Source organism: Acomys russatus, chromosome 10, assembly GCF_903995435.1.
Source record: "Acomys russatus chromosome 10, mAcoRus1.1, whole genome shotgun sequence".
NCBI lineage: Eukaryota > Metazoa > Chordata > Mammalia > Rodentia > Muridae > Acomys > Acomys russatus.
The window spans coordinates 43859158-43880808 of NC_067146.1; the positions used below are offsets into that span (position 1 = coordinate 43859158).

At 37.2% G+C, this 21651-nt stretch overlaps 1 protein-coding gene across 3 annotated transcripts in view; it reads left to right on the plus strand.

The window, feature by feature from the left end:
- Nucleotides 1-3528, plus strand: part of Sema3a (semaphorin 3A) — a 454588-nt gene extending 451060 nt beyond the window's left edge. For all 3 annotated transcript variants that reach the window (XM_051152073.1, XM_051152075.1, XM_051152074.1), the window contains 2 exons: nt 1754-1896; nt 2839-3528. In XM_051152073.1, coding sequence (XP_051008030.1) covers nt 1754-1896; nt 2839-3294 — 599 coding nt within the window. In that variant the 3' untranslated portion in view covers nt 3295-3528. The remainder of the gene's footprint in view (nt 1-1753; nt 1897-2838) is intronic.
- The last annotated feature ends 18123 nt before the right edge of the window (nt 3529-21651 follow it).

The window sequence follows — 21651 nt, forward strand, 5'->3', positions numbered from 1 at the left end:
TCTCCTAGACTCACTTTGTAGACCAGGCTGGCCTCAAACTCACAGCAATTTGCCTGCCTCTGCCTCCCGAGTACTGGGACTAAAGGTGTGCACCACCATGCCTGGCTCAAGGATTTTTTGATCAAGCAAGGTTACACTGTAGATTAGTTAACATAAAATATATTCAAAATAAACACTACTGACTTTCATGGCAAAACATTCTCATTCATGGCAGCTTGTAAACCACAAATTCTGCAGGCCCTGCTGCACGCAGTAATTCATTTTTCCTTTGTCCAGGGGCCAGATATCTTACAGAGTAGCCCAGTGACTTGTAGAGGGAGAAAAAAGTTTGTAATATTCGTTGTTGAGGGTAATGTCCGCATGTACATATGCATGCAGATGAGTTAAACAATGTGACATAGAATCAGTTCGTTGTTGTTGTTTATTTTCACTGTGAAGTGCACTCCTCAGTGTTTTCGGGATACTGATATCTAACAAGGACAGATAGGTCCCCATGTCATAAGAGTTCTTTCCTGATCGATGAGCAGGCAATGAGGAGGCTGAGGCATTTAGACTGGTGATGTGGTACAAGTCTCCACAGCATAGGGAGAGGTGGGCAGTGGGAAGCATAGGCTGCACCAGAGACTGGAATAGAAGTCGTTTTCAAAAGCTGTAAACCAAGCATAAGCAAATCCTATTGCTTATGACAGAGAAAAGTACTAAGTTGATTAAGACAAGAGTAAAACTGTCAAAGTGATGGCAAAGAGGAGGGAAAACATTTTTAAAATTAAACTCTGAGCTGAATTTGAAGGAGAGAGAGCAGAAAACTTTCGTCTGTCTACACTGTCAGCTCTCTGTGCATGTGAAAATATATTTATTATTTTCTAAATTAATTTAATGAATTCCAGATTGTTCAGGATGTCATAATGGAAACAGGATTACACAAGATAACATGGACTTTTGTTCTCTCGCTGAGTTTTACCTAGCCTCTCTGTGTCATACTTTTGATCTGAGCTGTGTTTCAGTTACCACATCGAAGGAGGTTACATAAAGGGTAAAATAATAGAAACTTAATCAGGAAACAGATTTTTGTATTGCTGCATTTTATTATGTGCTCTTGCCATGGTCCATAGCCTAACTCTGGAAAATAACAAAGGGTATGTCATTTTTAAATAAGGACAATTGAAACCATATTGCATTGTAATTATATGAGTTTCTCCTGAGCCATCCCAAACATTTCACACCAGTTGGTCTTCAGGACAAACTTGTGAATTATTTAGGGGCTGTTGGCGAACAGTTTAAAACATCCTGAACGTTACCTCCTGTAAAATGTTAGGTAAATATTGATAAGTGAATTTAATTTTACAGATGAAAAGCAAACCCCAAGCGGCAATCTAATTTCTCAGAAATAGCTCCTTTCCCCAGAAGTCCAGTCTGGGAAACTTTCCACTAGAGAAGTAGGTAACAAACTGGCTCTGTGCATCAGTGTGGCACAGTACAAAAATAATCCAAGGCTTTGGTGGGCATGTATAGATCTGTTCCTGTGATGTTACTTGCCTGTAGACAAATCTCTTCACATAAAACCCAAAACAAAATGATTAATCTACTGAGGAAAGTATTTGCAGTCTGAAAACTTTGACATGTTTTCTATCTTTAATCAATTTGAAAATGACTTCTAAGTTGGCAACAATTTACCTTCTGAATTTCCAAATGAATATTTCAGAAAACTGAAATTACTAACTAAAGTTTTCTCACTCTTCTTATCATTGGTTAGATAATCACCATGGGCACAGCCTTGAAGAGAGAATCATCTACGGAGTAGAAAATAGTAGCACTTTCTTGGAATGCAGTCCAAAGTCTCAGAGAGCATTGGTGTATTGGCAGTTTCAGAGGCGAAATGAAGATCGAAAAGAGGAGGTAAGGTATATTCAGCTGACTGACTGACATATGTATCTGTCTGATACATATGCTGTCACCCCAGTACTGTGGACTTGGAGGAAAGAAAAGTACTGATTACTCCAACACACTGCTGAGCCAAGCCATAGCACCTTAGACACGTATTCAGTGTAATCAGGCTGTATAGCAGGACATACCTTGGTAAGCAATCCTGTATAGGTAGCACTTTGGGCACTTATTTTACAGTCCTTATTTCTCTCCACAATTAGTTATAAAACACTTCTGTTACCTACAGTGTACATTTTTAAAAAGAATCAAGTTTCCCTAGTATTTGTAGGATTTGCTCACTGAATTTTGCTATACCTTTCTTCTTCCACAAATGGGAAGACGTTGGGATAGAATTGAGAACTTAATTCAGGTGAAAAAGTTGAGTCCCGCCATCATTTTCAGTATTAACTATTAAAACAGCCCCAGGACGATCTTTCTCCAGGACCTTGTGAACTGATAAATAATTCACTAAATCTAAATATACATGATTTGTTTTCTTCTGTTTGCTCAAATGCTGACATTTTATTTTGCTCTTTACAAATAATACAAAGAATTCTTTTTCTAACTTTATGTCATGTAGTACCCATTTTCATCATCTAATATTGACTTTGCATGATATTTATACACTTGCTTTTAGATTCAAGTGAATCTTTATTATTCCTCCGCTTACCCTGAGTATTTTAAATGATTTTAAGATACTCTATAAAAAACAGTGATATTGTAGAATTTTTCAAACGGATCTGAAAACCACTTGACAGACTCTATAGCTTTTTCCTCAACAGACTTTTTCATTGTAACATAAAAATGTTAATTTTTGAAACCTTCCTCAACAAATATCTAGTTTCTTCTAAGCAGAGTGGTAGGCCTTGCACTTCTGTTAAATCTGCATGCCTTACTCTGCCTTTTCCTTGCTAGATCAGAGTGGGTGATCATATCATCAGGACAGAACAAGGGCTCCTGCTTCGAAGTCTGCAGAAGAAGGATTCAGGCAATTACCTGTGTCATGCTGTAGAGCACGGATTCATGCAAACTCTTCTTAAGGTGACCCTGGAAGTCATCGACACAGACCATTTGGAAGAACTCCTTCATAAAGATGACGATGGAGATGGCTCTAAGACCAAAGAAACGTCGAGCAGCATGACGCCTAGCCAGAAGGTCTGGTATAGAGACTTCATGCAGCTCATCAACCACCCCAACCTCAATACAATGGATGAATTCTGTGAGCAAGTGTGGAAAAGGGACCGAAAGCAACGCCGACAGAGGCCGGGCCACTCTCAAGGGAACAGCAACAAATGGAAGCATATGCAGGAGAGCAAGAAAGGTAGAAACAGGAGGACCCACGAATTTGAGAGGGCACCCAGAAGTGTTTGACCTGCGCCACCTCCCAAAACCCCAGACAAGAACAAACTTGCTTAGATAATAACTGGAAAAAAATGCAATACACATGAACATTTTCATGGCATTATGTGGATGTTTACAATGGTGGGAAATTCAACCAGGTTCCACCACTCTAAATGAAGTCCATGAGGACCCTTCCCAGAAGGCTTTCTTCAGTTTCAACACCTGACAGAGATCACAGGTGAGCGCAGATGTTCACAACAGCTGACTTAATGTTTCTTCTGAGAGTTCTTTTTGCTTTCTTCTTTGCCTGAGAAATAAAAATGTCACTTGCCATATCGCCATTGAAAGGAGAAAAACTGCATCAGCAAAGCCATTTTATTGAAGCGAGAGTTGAAAATAAACTGCATGGATTTAGTAAGCAGATGAATATTCCAAAACGTGATTGGATTCAAGGATGTTTTGTCTACCAGCGCTCATGTTTGTGTGGACTGGAGAAGTAAAATAAGGAAAGTGAAACTGAGTGAAATAGTCTGTGGAAAGGTGGAAACACACATCATCCATCATCCAGAAGAGTAATGGAATACCCTGATCTACTACTGATGTCTTCTTTCAGCTTTGATCTAAAGATGTATTTTATTAAAACTATAATTTAAATGTACTATGAGAAATATGCAGTAAAAATTAGCTGTTTTCTAAGCTAGAGTAGATTTTGTCATGTAGTTACCATGCTATATAATTTGTTTAAAAATTCCAACTGTGTGCTGCTTTTTTTTTTCACATTTTGTTTTCAGTTCTGTAGGAGTTAGTATATTACTTTAGTTACATACTCATCATTAACTGTTATTGACACCAAGATATGAATTATGTTTTCCCCCTGTGAGGAAATCAAATAGAAGGTATCATCTTCTACTTTTAAAGGCATTATCTAAGTTAACTCTGACTTACATGTTTTTAGCCAACCAAAAAATTAAGACAGCACAAAAGAGGGGGGGGGAAGCATTTATTAGATGCATTCTGAAGGATCGAGAGGAAGAAAAATAAAAGAACTGTGTATGTCATGAAAATAGCATTGTCTTAAAATAGTGTTAATAAAATGTCTCTTCATTCTGTGCTTGAATATTTGCATGATGTGTGAGATATAGGGCTCACACTTCCACATTCCACTAAAGATTCTATCAGTCTTTCAATGATTTCTGAAAGAGAGAGCTGTCAATGACATTTGGAACACTGCTTGCCACGAAAATGACACATTTCTCAACCATTTCTTTCGGAATCAGCTAAATTTGTCTCTACCATATATCATACAATTATACGTATGAAGAACTTGTGTGTTCTCATCTTAATGAGAGGGATTTATTAACTATTTTCAGATCACACACTTAGAAAGTGCAGAGCACTTTGTTTATGAATAACGTGCAAGATAGCACACAATCATTCATAATATACGCCCTTTGTTGGTGGAAGATGATTTTCTGAGTATCATCGAGTTAAAAGCGCTTAAGACCTTCTGCATTATAAAACAGTTCAACAGCCCAACACTCATCACTTCAGGAATGTGCCTCTTTAGGTCCTTCAGCATGCACAAATATGCAAAGTAGACATATCCCTAATTAATAACCTGGCATTGATATTTTAACTCTAGTTGTCTCGGCATTCTAATTAACTCAGCATTAATTTCTCACCATAACTACACTAAATTGTTATATCCTCTCCACTGAAATATTTCACAGATGGAAGCTCATGTTTCAGTTTTAATGGTTATTTAAATAAACAATTTGTGGACACGTCTTTCAAATAAAAGCCTAAAATTATTCTACATCTGGGTTTAGGCTCTTCCACGAACATGGTGTTTTTTCCTCAAAGGCAAGCTGAACTGATGAATTGGTTTGAAGATCACACTTCTGAAGAGATAATAGTGTCAGAAATATCAAGTCAAAGAAAGAGGGGTGCTCTAAATAAGCCATTCTCTCATTTTTCATAGAGTCTTAACTGTGCAAACAGTTGGTATTATGTTTTATTCTAAATTTGCAGCTGAAGCAAGTTCATTTGCAATTGCATAATTCTCCCAATTTTTCTAGCTCTTCACAGTAAAGGACCTAATGGAATGAAGACTGTATTATAACTATATAAATGCCTTCCAAAATCTGAATACATTTTGTTTAGGAGTATGAAATAGCAATAGAAAAATATAAAAGTGTTAACAAACAAACAAAATATACTAACATGTCTTGATCAATCACAATGTCTAGGTTTTCAAAGAAAGTTATTGATGTAACTTTCAAATAAAAAAATCTTATGACAGTCATAGCCTGCCAGTGTATGTTGAGAGAGGGCAGTTTGCACGAAGAAGAATGAATGTCCCATTTACTAATTAATTTAGATGGACTTTGGCATGTGCATGTATCATCACAGGTGAGACTTGCCTAAGAGATGCATGTGACCTTATGCAAATTACCACAGCAGTTTTAAAATAGTCTTAAAATGAAAAAGACACATCACAGTGGAAAGACCAGGCCCCGCGGATCGCAAATGTAAAGTGTAAATGCATGCAGATGCACACTTATTGCTTCTTTTATGTATAATTTAGTGATTTATAATGGTATGTGTTTAATATTTTGGCTACCTACACATTAGGCAAAGAGGTGTAAATAATTTTGAAAAGATGAGGAAGAACATTGTAAAATACAAGTTTCTATGGATGCTCCATTGCAGTATGTTCAGCATCATCCTCAAGTGCAAGATTTGCCATACACATGACATGGTGGCCTATGTACTGCTTAAGGGCAGAGAGTGTGTGCCCCTCCATAAGCATGCTTTTTGCCAGGTCATAAATTGTTCCAGATCTGTATTTATCATTGCATTTCAGATGGGAACTAGAAAACTGGAGAGAAAATGTAATGATATTGCTGCTGTAAATTATTCCTTTTTAGCATGTATTCAGTTGCTAAATACACATTTCTTCAAAATATTTGAATTCAGATGTCTTTACTGTTCTCTGTAACATATGGTATTGAGGAACATAAGCTTCAAAACTTTCAAGATCCAGAGTCAGGGAGCTGCATAATTACCTAACAGATTTCTTCATTGTAGCGCTCTGTAAACTGTATAGTATATTTATAGTGATGATATGAATTTTTATGCTCTTTAAATTAAATCCTGTTCTCTTTATGTCATACCTGGACAGAAAACATGGGAATGAGATTCATAATTCAAGGTCAATACAGATGTCAGACAGCTCGAATAGGGAAGCCTGCCCTTAAGCTCATGAGCAACCATTGTATTAATATCGATGGATTAGTGTGATATTTTCAAGTCTTTCTTTTATGGATTGCTTTTTAAAGAAACAATTTTGATTTACTCAAAGTCAGCATTTTGGCTTCAAAGATACATTTGACAAACAGGACTTAACACTAACACTAACTTAAGACTTTAATATGATAGTTATAAACTGGCCAGATGCCAAAGAATCTATGCTTTTAATTTTAACTTGGTAATAATTATTTGAGGTCGATGTTAATGTTTGCAATATCTCTTTCTTTAAAGAAGAAAACATTATTTTCAAAAGTATGCAAATCTTTTTGCTTTGTTTTATTTCTAAAACTGCCCTATACTAGTTAATTCAAGGATGACAACATTTGTACATTACCAGATAAAGACAAACCCAAAAAGGGGTGGGGGGGAAGGATGCTGCAGAAATGGGTTTTCTTTTAACTGGTCAATTTTCCTGATCAACCTCACCAAAGAAAAATCTTATTTGTTCATTTCATATGCTCAAGTGCACAGACACAGGCAATGGTACAAATAAAAGTGGGATGATTTGAAGCTAAGATACTGATTGGGGGCCAGATGTGACAGCACTGGCCTGGAATCCCCAAAAGAGGAGAAGGCAAGAGGACGGAGACTTGGGAGTCCACCTGGGCTAACTAATGGGACCCTACCTCAAATAAATAACCAAAAGATAAAAACAACAAGAAAACTGTATTCTAGACACTTTGTCCCTTCACAGTAGACTTCCACCTGTTCATGTCTTGTGGACAGATCATGACTGTGAACTTGTAAGCTGATGTGATGTAAAGAAGAGAGAAGCATGGCTCTGCTTTCACAAAGCTCAAAATGAAATCAACCGTGACATGAGTTATCATCACCACGTGTGACAAATCTTTCCTCTTACAACTAGCCTTAGACCACAGCAACAAATCTGCCTTAAAACTGTGCCCTGCTTATGTTTTGCCTGTTGCACGTATCACAGTGGTGGTGTGATTTACCTGCTATGTACATATTTCCCTTCCTAAACCGAGGTTTTTCTTTAAGTCAGGCATTTTGCTCTGTTTATGACATGGTCTCATGTAGTTCAGGCTGATCTTGAACTCAATATATAGCCAGGAGAATGATTTTGAATCTGATCATCCTGACGCCGCCTCCTGAGTGCTCTAACTACAGACATGCATCACCATGCCTAGGAGGGTTTGTGTCCAGTTGGTTTTCCCTCTGGTGCCTTGTATGATGCTAAGTAAAGATAGAACTCAGCAAATTAGTGCTGAAAAGAAGAACCACATTGCCATGTGCTAAGTGCCAAATTGAAGGTCCCAGCATAAATGGTGTCATTCAGAAGGAAGGGAGGGATTGATGTTTAAAGAGGGATCAGGAGGGTTTCAGAGAATTCGTGACATGTAAACTGTGAACTGAACTATCAGTTGGATTTCCCTAGAAGAAGAAAGAGAAACACCTCTGGATAGAAGAAGTACAACTAAGAAGCAATGAAAACTGCTATCTTTTCCCCAGAGAACAAGGATCCCAAATGAATGGAGCACAGTGTTCATTACAAACAACAACAGGAACAACAACCAAAAACTGCCCCCAAAACAACAACAAACAAAAATACCAACCAACCAACCAAATAAATAAACCTCATTGCTTTAAGTCTAAATAGTGTAATTTCTGGATTTGAATTACTGTTCTATGCCAGCCTCACCATCCTTGATGTATAAAGTTTTATGTCAGATATTCTTCGATAATTTCTCTGTGCCCTCCTTAGCTTCCTCTTTCTCTTTTTCCTTTTATGGAAAATGGAAAATAGATTCTTTTCCCTCATGTAATATATCCTGATTACAGTTTCCCCTTCCTCTACTTTTGCCAGTTTCTACCCTAACCCTTCCCCCATAGGAATCCACTGTTTCTCTCATTAGAAAAACAGGCTTCTAAGGGATAATAACAAACTATAATATAATCAGATAAAAACAAAGTCTAATGTATGGGTATCTGTTTTTTGTGCTTTCTCTTTGATCCTTTCCTCCTGTTTGTTTGTTTGTTTGTTTGTTTTATCCAGTTCCTATGTCTGAGCTTCTTTAATCCTGAAGCTCTTCTCAGTGGGAGCCACGCCAATAGATAATGTCCCTATAACCACTCAAAATACTCTTTATGCCAGACTCTTCTCTGTAGTTTAATCACCGTGTTTCAACTAGAATCTGGAGTTCCAGAGAAGAGCAGCAGAAAGATGCCCGCTGTATTCTTTAAGCCCTCTGTGCACTAACTCAGTTTAAATTCCAGTTTCCGCTCTGTTCATCTACCTACAGTGTTGGAACATGTGGCCTTGATGACCTCCTTAGTCTTGCTAGTTAACAGTGCGGCTACTATAAAAACACATTTCAAACAGGAAATCTATATTTGTTCAAGGTCTCTTTGGTGGAGTAACTCATAGCCAAGCAATGCTGCATGTCAGGCAAGCACATGTGGTTAAGGGCAAGGATGCATATTTTTTAAAAATACAAAGGTGGAAATAAAAGTAAGAATCTTACGTTCCTCTTGCATTTGTTAACCACACACCATTATGTTAAATTGTTACTTTTATTCTCATAGAACAAAACTGTATTTTATGTCTCTTAATATTAACATGACATGTGTAGATACAATGTTTATTTATACAGAACCTAAGCAAAAATCCTCATAAATATGTTCAAGCCATCACAACACACAGTTTTAGCTTTCCCTGACTTTTCATTGTAAGCATCATTGAAGCATTGGACACCAGTAAAAACCTTTTAAATCCACGTCGCTTGTGTAGCCTATTTCTTAATGTTCTGTTTATTTTGTTGATAGCTAAATCCAGAAAAGTTTAAACTTTAAAGACAAACTTGTGTCAAATCTAAACAGCTTTTCTGCTTTAGTTGATATTTTTAAGAGATTTTTATTTCCATGGTAGGTGCTTCTCAACATTTCAAGAAAGAGTGACACTGCTATCATCAAATTCATGCAATATATTCATGCAATGGTTCAAATTATTGCTACATAAGAGCACATATGTTTAGCCACTGGTCTCTGTATACCTTTCTACACATTCTTATCAAACTAGGACCATGGTGAATAGATGTATTTCATTTAGATATTTATCATCTATAAGGTATAATCTCATTGGCCATTTTTTTCTTTAAAGTGATTTTACTATAATAGAGATTTAGCTAAAGTTATTTAATTGTATTTGGTTTGAGTTAAGTGAACTAAATTACCATCCAATAAATACTACATAGAACAAGAAAAAAGATACCTGGTATCTACATGAAGTGTATTATTAATGAGTGTTTAGAACATTTCCATTTACTAAAGGTTTTCATTCAAAATCATAAGTATATACAGAGACCAAAAATATTATATTTCCATTAAATAGTTGTTTACTCATTTGGCATAGTTAAGGTTTCTCCTTTAGTTCAATAACTCAAAATTTCTAAAGCAAACAAAAAATACCACAGATTATATTATCCATTACCAGTATATGTACTTTGAATCTTCAAAGGCTGAGATAAGGATGGTGACTTTTTTCTTAATTATTATCCTAGGCCCTTCTTTGTCATTAAGCACTACTTCCTTTGCAAAAACAGTGTATCACATCAGATAGGTCTTCATTTATTATCCAGATGTATTCATAAACTTTAAAGGAAATATCTGTGCATGTTATAAAACTATCTGTGTGATCAATAGTACAGCCCAAAGCCTAAAGCAACACCCTTCATAGAACACTACACACATTTGTAATTTAAGGGTACAGTGTTGAGTGATCTCAATTGAACTATATATTCAGAAGCAACTGGCACACACTCCACTAAGGCGATTTGGTGAGATTATATATCTTGACGTCATTTTACTACATTAAGGTGTTCTCAGAATATTTTTTGAATTTTCCTCTACAAGGTAGAAAATATTTATCAATCCATCTTTCAAGGCAACAAAGTAATGTGTGGATTTCCTTACATTTAAAACCGACCAAGTTTGATTGTAACTTGATCAAATTAAAAGAGAACATTCTGATGACCTTGATCCCTGTTGCCCAAGGGGATCAGGCTGATGTCTATGATCCATACTGCCTCCGAATGCTGTGGGCTAGGAGATTTTTTTTTTTTTTTTTTTTTTTTCAGTGGTACGGATGACTGCAGATTCATAGCTAGGAATGTAAGGCATTGAAGGCTTCTATGACAACCCTCCAACCCCTCCCCACCCCCAAAAATCATTCCATATGATAAGCTATTGAAGAGGGCCTTTAAAAAATTGTGCTAAAGGGGCTGTAGAGATGGTTCAGTGGTTAAGAGCACTGGCTGCTCTTCCAGAGGACCCAGGTTCAATTCCCAGCATCCACATGGCAGCTCACAACTGTCTGTAATCCCAGTTCCAGGAGACCAACACCCTCACACAGACATACATGCAGGCAAAACACCAATGCATATTAACTAAAAAAAAAAGTGTGATAAAGATCCTAGAGTGTAGCTTTTCACAGTTACTGCCTTCTTGTGAGTGGGGTACACAAGGGGCTGGCCACCAGGAGTTTGACCATGTTCCAGTGAGTATGTGGGCAACACAAATTGGACTTGATGATTTTAGAGGTGGTAGCACAAGAGTGGGTACACGGACCTGAGAGGAATTGGAAACAAATATGATTGGTGTATATTGTATGAAATTTCCAAATAATTAATAAAAATACTGTGTTTGGCAGGAAAGTGAACATAGTAAAATGCAAAGCTTGTAGTAAACTACCTGGACAATATGAAATATTGAAGTCCAGATCACTTTAGAATAATGTGCATGGAAATAAATGATTCATTGTCTTGGACTTTTGGGTACCATCATATGAAAGATGAATGAACCAATGAATAGCTGGGCAACTGTTCAGTTATTATACTTTAACTGTCTCTTATGTATTTTCTCTAAACAAATAAAATGGTCTTATGAATCTTTCTTAAATACTTTAAATATTCCAAGCAAAGGTTGGATTCATACAAAATAGAAGATATTTGACTGTGGAGAAGGCTAGGGAAGTACATCATCATATTCCCTTCATCTAGTTTTGTAAAGGAAAGTAATTTTTAAAACATAGCACTGTTTTACTATGTTTAATTATACTTTTTTTCTCTTTTTTAAATTGTAATTTTAAAAAGAAGTTGTGTGCACATATTCTTGCACAGAAATTCAACCGATAAGGGATGTCTCCAAGCAAAATCTTAATTATTAGTATTTGAACAGTTTTAAAAGTCAGGCTGTAAGAAAACAGGCAAATGTCTGGGCTAGAGTGGGGACATGTTGCCTTAGGAGCTTTATGTCTTTAGGCCACTCTTTTCCTGTCTTGTTCTCCTCCCTCCTTGCTATGGCACTCTGTGTGTCTGGGCCCCTCAGATGCAGTCTTGGCACCTAGGAATGTTCTGTTGCCTAGAAATAAACAAGAACAACAAAGGCCAATGCAGACAGCGAGGACTAGGTAAGAAGTGAGCAAAGGCTCAAAGCTCTTTTGTTTGATGTGAGAGTGCCTCAAGCCCCAGCACAGCAGTAAACACTGTGTAAAAATTATCTCCAGAGAATCAACTTTCTATAAAGTGAGAAACCAAATGTTTAACATGTTTTGTCAAAGAGAAGACTTAGCATCTCTGTAGTCATTGTGGTAAGAATAGTAACAGCAATTTAAAACACATAACATACTGTTTTCATTATCAAGTATATTAGTTTTATTACTCCAGCCAATCATTAAAACTGAGCTAGAGCTCCAATTTTTATCAGTAAACAAAATGAATTCAATAGTGGTTAAATACCACATTATTCACATAACAACAACAACAATAAAAACCAATAGATATAAATTCCTGTCCAGGTATGGTTTATGATCATCTGTTTTCCTTGAAAGATAACAGGGTGGTTTTGGTTGGTTGGTTGGTTGGTTGGTTGGTGGTTGGTTGGTTGGTTGGTTGGTGGTTGGTTGGTTGGTTTTTCAAGAGACAGAGTTTCTTTGTGTAGCCTTGACTGTCCTGGACTCGATTTGTAGAACAGACTGGCCTTGAATTCACAGAGATCTACCTGCCTCTGCCACTCTGAGTACTGGGAGTACAGCCATGCACCACCACGGCCAGCAACAGTGTGTTTTTAATATAATTTTAGGAAACATATCATGTGGGGAGAGAAAAGTAATGCCAAATAGTCTTAGAAGATGAACAATGGGCTACTTTAGCAACATGGGAAGACCTCCTTTCCTATTGCAAGGGAAGAGAGCAAACAGAGAGAAGCCCACAGGTAGCCGTGGGTTTTGGAGGCTAGCAACCTATTTTCAGTGCCAGCTCACCACTTTACTTGGTGATTTCTTTGGGTAATTTTCAATATACTTACCAGCTCTTTGATCTACAAACTGGATTTCTAATTTCCATCTGTAAAGGAGAAAACTGATGGAAAGTTCCTTCATGAAATGAAGATGGGTGAACACTGGAATAAAAACACTCACTTCTGACAATAGTCTCTATTCACTTTTCCTCAACCATCCACACCGTTGAGAACTGGTGTGAGAAATACACTAATGGCAATGATCTCCATTTGCTGCTCTGCTTTTCTGTTCTGGAAAAAGATGTTCTTCCTTGTTTCCAAGAAAACTGTTCTGGAATATGGACAGCAGACACTTTACATGCCCAGCTTATCTCACTCAGTCTCTTGAATCTGTGATATTCTTTGCTTGCTTTCCAAGGTAAGAGTCATAGAGCAATAATTTCCTCCCTTATTCAGTAGTGTTCATCCTCTTGTCTTAGTCATACCAGGACCCTGTCTTTACTGTCTTTATCTTTAAAGTAAATTAGTTTCATGATTTGATGTTGAATATCTATTTATTTGTGTCTTATGATAAGTTCATATTTTCAAAATAAAAAGAAACATTTATATCACTTTACTGAAATTATATATATTGACAAATTGTATAAATTAAAATAATTTCTGTATGGGTGAAAAATATATACTACACTAAGTTAAACAAATGTTATATTTAAAATATGGTAAATATACGAATAACTTGGAAAAGCAGGATTAAAATGGAAAAAATTATGTAGCATAGAAGAAATTGTATACTTTTTAACAAGATATATAATATCTTCCTGGAGAAATAAGCTAGAAGAACAGGCATTTCCTCATAATTTCTAAAACAAATATCAAAGGCAAAGCATCATAATTCACACCCACAAAGATAATAATTTATGCAAAACCATTCTCTTTAAAGATGAAAAGAGGCTTGACACATCCAAACCCTACCACGCCAGGGATAAATACCAGAAACAAACCATATGTGTTGTGGGAGGCAAAAAATCAGACACAACTCTGACACAGTCCAGATGCTCCATACTATGAACTTTTCAGAGAAAGCTGATGGACTTCAAGTATGTAAGAAAAGAACACAAGGTCCAAAAGTGTGAACATTAATTGGCTTCAATTATTTGGTAATGCTTTTGAAATAATTGTCTTTTGTTTGAAGCATCATTATGTTCAGATTTAATTATCTTGGAAATTGATTTTTAAAAAAATAGCTTAAAGAGATGAAATAGCAATGCAGACTTTGAAGTACAATCATTCCTTCCCAAGAACTGTAAGAGAGCATTTGGGCAGGTCCACAGGAAAGGCTACGGTATAACTTAGAAAATCTCCAAGGATCAGGCAAAATAAGTGCTAAACACAAGTATTTCACACTATCCATAGCTAAGCAGAACACATTAAAGTAAAGTTTTAATAGGGAGCATACACATTCATGGTAGGCAGCAGGGAAAAATATGGGTTAGCTGTTTTAAGACTAGGATCTGCTTTCTCACTATGTAGCATGAGACTGTGTTTCCTAGTATATCCTGGTAAAGTCTTCTAATAAAACAATATGCAAAGAATGTACAGCACAGCCCACTGTGCACTCACCTTTCTGTCATTAGCCACATGATGACCTAATGTATTTAGCATGGCATTTAGAAATTGAATATTATAACGTTCAAACTGAAAAATTAATAGAGTAACCAACAGAATATACTAAAGGTTGTGAAGCTCTGAAAAGAGAACAATGTCCTGGGAAGCAAGAGAAGACTACGCATTGACCTTCAAGGAAGAAAAATCATAAAATATACAGAGATGCCAGGGTTTAACAGTGCTGATCCTTGACTTGCTGTGTCATTGATAATGATACCCTTCTGTAAGTTCCAGTTTTTTGTGCTAAAACTCTTGTAAAGTGTATAAGGATTCCCTTTTGTTTGTATGGAAGCATCATCTGTTAATAAAAAGCTAATACCTATAGCTAAGGCAGGAAATAGGAGGTGGGACATCCAGGAAAAGAAACGATTCTGAGATAGTGCCAGGTACAGGAGATTCACCCTGGCAAAATGTGAGGAGGACAGACACATGGTACCAGAACAGAGGTAACCAGCTGCATAGCTGAATATAGATTAGTATGCATAGGGTTTTTTTTTTTTAAGTTATGAGCACATCATAGAAGAACCTAGCTATATGGTCTAGGGATCTATAAATATATTTTAAGTCTCATGAGCCGTTATTCTGAGATCTTGGGGCCGGGCGGGAAAATCACTACAACAGTCAAGGGTCCACTAAGTCCAGGAAACTAAAACCGTTGACACTGGCATCATCTAAAGGTTCACACTTGTAATACCCATCCTAACTGACTGAACCAGAATGAATAGCTCAGTACCTGTGTGATTTTTGTGCAAATAAATAGCTGAACAGTGGTGCTTTCTTCTCTCACTTATGTAATCTTCGATCTAATACGATGTGAGAGCTATAGATACAGATGGTTACATTGTTTGTGATGATCCATTGTCACCACACAGGCATTTGACTGCCTGCGACCTAAGAAGGTTGGCAGGCACCTTTGGTATTCTCAGAACAGTAATCCGCCAATGAGATGGCAATATGTAACTTGCTAACTTCTTTAATGGTAAGGAAGAATTCATACACATTTATGACAATTGTGACAAAGATCAATAGAAAATTGTCTGTATTTCAACCATATTTATCCAAAACTGATATAGGTTAGATTCAAGAGAGAATTTCAGTTAGATGATATTTCCTTTTTTCAGCTGTTAAAAGTAATGTTTCTTGATATTTTTCTGAATTTGTATAAAAAGAAGATTAACAACCCCACTATAAAGATACTTTTACATGGCTTGTAAGCTCCATTCTTAGAAAAGGCAATTGTAGAACAAACATTCCAGAGAGTCCTCCATTCCCAATTTCTGTTTTTTTTCCCTTGGGTAATTGAAGTATATCTTCCCTATCATTCCAATATTAAATTTCCGGAAGTTTGGCAAAGTGTAAGAACGGATGTTAAAATTTCTCAACAATATTTCCTACAATTCTAGATAATTCTATAAAAGACACAGAGATTTAAATGTTTCCTATAACTAAACATACAAAATTAACCAATAGAAAAATAATTTCAAGATAAATAAGTAACATTAGCCTTAAAAATAATCAAGAATAATTTTCTTAGATTATCTGGTTAGACCCCAATAATGTGCATACAACACTTAAAAGCATAATTTACATTAGACTCATATGCACATATATGTACCATATATTTGCATTATTTGATTTATTTTCAACTCATGCTGGGTGGTCTACTACTGGTTTTTGCACTACCACCAGCTGATACCAAGTTCAGGGTTATTAGAAACCATCATAAATAAAATCCATGTGTGTATTGTTTAGGTACCAGACACTATTTACAAAGCTTTCAACAACTATGCTAGTTTTCTGCCAACAAAAAGCAACAATGTCTACTATTGCTAGTCTAACCACAAATGCTTTCCTAATGTTGAATTCACCCCAATAAAGTTCTGGAAAATTCCGGTAAGGTTGCAAAGGCATGAAATTATTTATTTATGTTGTGCTTACTGTTGCATGTCAGAGCAGCAGGCACTATCTGTTTAACGTAGTCTGTACACTTTTTGTTAGGCTATCAATTGTCTCACATCCATGCATTCTCATCATATGAGTTCTCTTTCCTTAAGAAAAGGAAAAAGAAATTTATTCACTGCTATTTGTTTAAAAAGAGGTTTTTTTTTGTTTTTTTTGTTTTTTTTGTTTTTTTTAAGAAAAAAATACAGGCAGCCTTGCATGCCTATTAAAAATTCCCTCGAAAAGAAGCCCATTTAAACTGAAGTTCTGGATGTTTTATGTCAATGAGATTTCAGGAAACAGAGACCTTAAATTAAGCTCGAGGGAGTTTCCAGCCCTGACATTTGAAAAATGCAGTTTTATCTTAAGCCTTCTGTAAATCATGCTGAAGCACTGCTGATTTGGCAATGCTCACCACAGACTCCTAAAATTTGGATAGGGAGAAAAGGATACATTGGAAGCAATAGGAAAGGGAGTCTGAAAGCAAACTGAGGCACAAGAATATTTCCAAAGCAAGGAACAGGCACTAGAAAAGCAGCTGCTACAAGACAGACTGGAGACACCAGTAAGAGGTGCTAGGTTATTATTAGATTGCCATCATTAAACAAGAGCATCCAGTTTATTAACTCAATGAACAATTTCAAGTTTTACTTTTGACAAAAAATAACATTTTGATAAAAATCATATGACCTCAGCAGGCATGAAGCCACTGCTACAAATGTTAGTGTGTATGTTTCCACTCACAGCACATGGTCCACTTACAGGTCTGTTCCATTAAATGTGGTGTCCCATTGAATATGGTGGGTGTCCCATGATACCCACAGAGCCTCTCAGAACCATTTTCTTGGCCAGGTGCTTGGAAACTCCACATTCCTTTATTGTTCACATCATTTGCTGACTATTTATAATAATGTCCAATAGCTTATGAATTGCAAATGTTATTTAAAGTAGGCTAGACTTTAATCAATGAGAAATGCTGGGAAATTGCTCAGAATGGAGAACTACATTTTCGAGGAGATGCCTCATCTTTCCAAATTAGGACTGAAGAGGGAACCACATAACACACATAAAAGGAAAGGAGAAAGGGATGTACTTGTCTCACAACATCCAGAGATGAGAAAGCATCTGAAGGCCAGTTTACACCTGCTCTACATGGCTTAAAGACCAGGGAGAAAACCAGAAAGAGGAAGTATAAAGGACAACAAGAAAGAAGACAAAAGGGTACCTTCATCTACTTCTTTAGAAATTGAAATATTCAAAATAACTTTTGCTAGAGCAAAATTAAGGCTGCTTTATCTAAAGAGGAAAATGACAAAGCATTTCATTTGAGAGTTGTTTATTGAACTATGAGTTTAGCTTCTCATACTTTGATTTGTTGTGCCTACACTTTAAATAGGTGTGTGTGTGTGTGTGTGTGTGTGTGTGTGTGTGTGTGTGTTGCAACTAACCATTTTCCCCCTCATGATTTCCTATATTGTTAACTTATAGAATAGACCTTAACTCCTCTTTAAATAAGAATGTATAGTCCAATATACTCCAATCTTAACTTCTCACCAGATGAAAAAAAAATGCAGGAAAATAAATGTCCTATTACACTTTACACTTATCTGGTCCTCCCTGGAGATTTGACCTTCACAATCCATTCGTTTCCCCTTTATAGCCTATGCTGATTGCAGAATTCCACATTCATCCGTATCCAGATTCGTGCTACTAAGAGTCTCCATTGATCCCAATGACTGTATCAGTAAGGGAAAAATTAATGCCATATTCTATACATAATGTATGTTCTGCAATTAATGATGTTCTGTATGAGAACTTGTCCCCTAGGTGACCCTTCTCCCTGCGTTCTGAGAATGACATCTGCCAGCAGTCCCCAGAAACTCCACCGGAGCGATTACATACAATTAGATCTCAATGTTCCTCTGAGATAAAAAGACTTCCCCTCCAGACTCAGCTTCCATCCAACCTGTCTAAAGACCAACATTCCTGGGACCTACAACTTCCCTGAAGATCCAGCCTCCACCCAACCTGCCTAAAGATCAACATTTCTGGGACCCACCACCCCTTCTTCCTTTTATAAGCACACTGCCCTTGAAGCTCAGGGTCACTCTCCTATCCTGCTGCACCGGAAGGATTGTAATCCAAAGCTCTGAGTCTGCAATACAGGACCCTGTGTTTGTTGCATCTGTATTGAGTCAAGTCCTGGTGGTCTTTTTAGGGAGCTTGAAATCTGGGTGATCTCAATATTACACTGAGCAATCTCAGTATAACATGTCTATTGTATAAACAACTCAGAGCTGTCTCAGTGAATACTCATGATCACTTCTTCAGAAAGCTCCAGCAGTCATTTAAGCATCCTCATTTTAATCTCACCACAAAGATTCTTCCAACAAAAAAAAGACATCTGCCAAAGTCTTCCTCATCTAGACTGATGTTGCACAGCAGTGTCCTCCAAGTTCAATTGTTCTATTCTGGAGTAAGGTTCTTAAGATTGAGAAAGTAAACTGAAGCTGGATGTCCCTGAAATGTAGAAGGCTCTCCAGCTCACTCTCTACAAGGTAACGTAGGCAGAAAGGACCGGTAGAGAGCAAAAATTATGATCTGTCCACCTTTCTGCATGTCTTTCAGCTTTCATGATATGTCAACCAAAGCGGTGAGGGATGGGGCATTCTGTTGATGCAGCAACTTTTTAAAAGTATTTTATTAATTTATTCATATTACATCTCAATTGTTAGCCCATCCCTTGTATCCTCCCATTCCTCCTTCCCTTCCACTTTCCTCCTACTCCCCTCCCCTATGTCTGTGACTGAGGGGGACATCCTCCCCCTGTACATGTTCATAGGGTATCAAGTCTCTTCTTGGTAACCTGCTATCCTTCTTCTGAGTGCCACCAGGCCTCCCCAACAAAGGGACATGGTCAAAAATGGGGCACCAGTGTTTGCATGAAAGTCAGACACCAATCTCCACTCAACGGTGGAGAATGTCCTGTCCATCGGCTAGATCTGAGTGGGGGTTTAAAGTTTACTGCCTATATTGTCCTTGGCTGGTGCCATAGTTTGAGCAGGAGCCCTGGACCCAGATCCACACATCATAATGTTGTAGGTTTCTAGGACCCTCTGGATCCTTCTATTTCCCATTCTCCCATGCTTCTCTCACCTAAAGTCCCAATAGGATGTCCTCCCCTTTAACCCACTTTCCTGGTAGGTGAAGACTTTCATGGGACATGCTCCCTTGGGCTAGTGTCTCTATGTAAGTGAGTATATACCATTTGACTCTTTTTGCTTCTGGGTGAACTCACTCATTATGATCATTTCTAGTCCAATCCATTTGTCCACAAATTTCAGGAATTCCTTGTTTTTAATAGCTGAGTAGTATTCCATAGTGTAAATGTACCACAGTTTCTTTATCCATTCTTCTACTGAGGGACAATTAGGCTGTTTCCATGTTCTGGATATTATGAATAAGGCATCTTTGAACATGGTTGAGCATATGTCCCTGTTGTGTGGTGGAGCATTTTCTGGGTATATTCCAAGGAGTGGAATAGCTGGGTCTTGAGGAAGCCCTATTCCCAGTATACTGAGAAAGCACCAGATAGATTTCCAAAGTTTTTATACTAGTTTGCATTCCCACCAGCAATGAAGGAGTGTTCCTCTTTCCACATCCTCACCAGCATGTGGTGTAACTTGAATTTTTTATCTTAGCCATTCTGATTGGGGTAAGATGGAATCTCAGTGTCGTTTTGATTTGCATTTCTCTGATGACTAAGGAGGTTGAACATTTCTTTAAGTGTTTCTCGGCCATTTGATATTCCTCTGTTGAGAATTCTCTGTTTAGTTCTGAGCCCCATTTCTCAACTGGGTTATTTGGTTTGGTAGTGTTTAATTTCTTGAATTCTTTATAAAGTTTGGATATTAGACCTTTGTCAGATGAAGAGTTGGTGAAGATCATTTCCCAGTCTGTAGGCTGTCGCTTTGTTCTGTTGACAGTGTCTCCTGCCTTACAGAAGCTTCTCAGCCTCATGATATCCCATTTATTAATTGTTGACCTTAAGGTTAAATCTCTGAAGAAAGAGATTGAAGATGACATCAAATGATGGAGGGATCTACCTTGTTTGTGGATCAGGAGAATTAACATAGTAAAAATGGCCATCTTACCAAAAGCAATTTACAGATTCAATGCAATTCCTATCAAAATACTTACAAAATATTTTGAAGACATTGAAAGATCAATTCTCAACTTCATATGAAGAAACAAAAAGCCCAGAATAGCAAAAACAATCCTATACAATAAAAGATCCTCCTGAGGAGTCTCCATACCCGATCTCAAGCTGTAGTATAGAGCAACAGCAATTAAAACAGCATGGTACTAGCATAGCAACAGGCTGGTGGATCAATGGAATCAAATTGAAGACCCAGAGATGAAACTGCACACATTTGGTCACTTGATTTTTGTCAAATCTATTCAATGGAAAAACGATAGCATCTTCAACAAATGGTGCTGGTCTAACTGGATGTCTACATGTAGAAAAATGCAATTAGACCCATATTTGTCACCATGTACAAAACTCAAGTCCAACTGGATTAAAGACCTCAGCATAAAACCAGAGACATTAAATCGGTTAGAGGAAAAAGTGGGGAAGAGCCTGGAACACATTGGCACTGCAGACAACTTCCTGAACAGAGCACCTGCAGCAACTTTTAAGCCACACATGCCCCTCCTACTAACCTCTCACCTCCTTTATAAGCAACAACAATAAACTCATGGGTTCACCAGTTTGGAAATTTGTGGGATCTTTCTTTTTTTTTTTTTTTTTTTCCACCATTAGTTTTTATTTTTATTATTATTATTATTATTATTATTATTATTATTATTATTATTATTATTATTATTAATTTATTCTTGTTACATCTCAATGTTTATCCCATCCCTTGTATCCTCCCATTCCTCCCCCCCCCAATTTCCCATTATTCCCCTCCCCTATGACTGTTCCTGAGGGGGATTACGTCCCCCTATATATTCTCATAGGGTATCAAGTCTCTTCTTGGCTACCAGCTGTCCTTCCTCTGAGTGCCACCAGGTCTCCCCCTCCAGGGGACATGGTCAAATGTGAGGCACCAGAGTACGTGAGAAAATCGTATCACACTCTCCACTCAACTGTGGAGAATATTCTGACCATTGGCTAGATCTGGGAAGGGGTTTAAAGTTTACCTCCTGTAT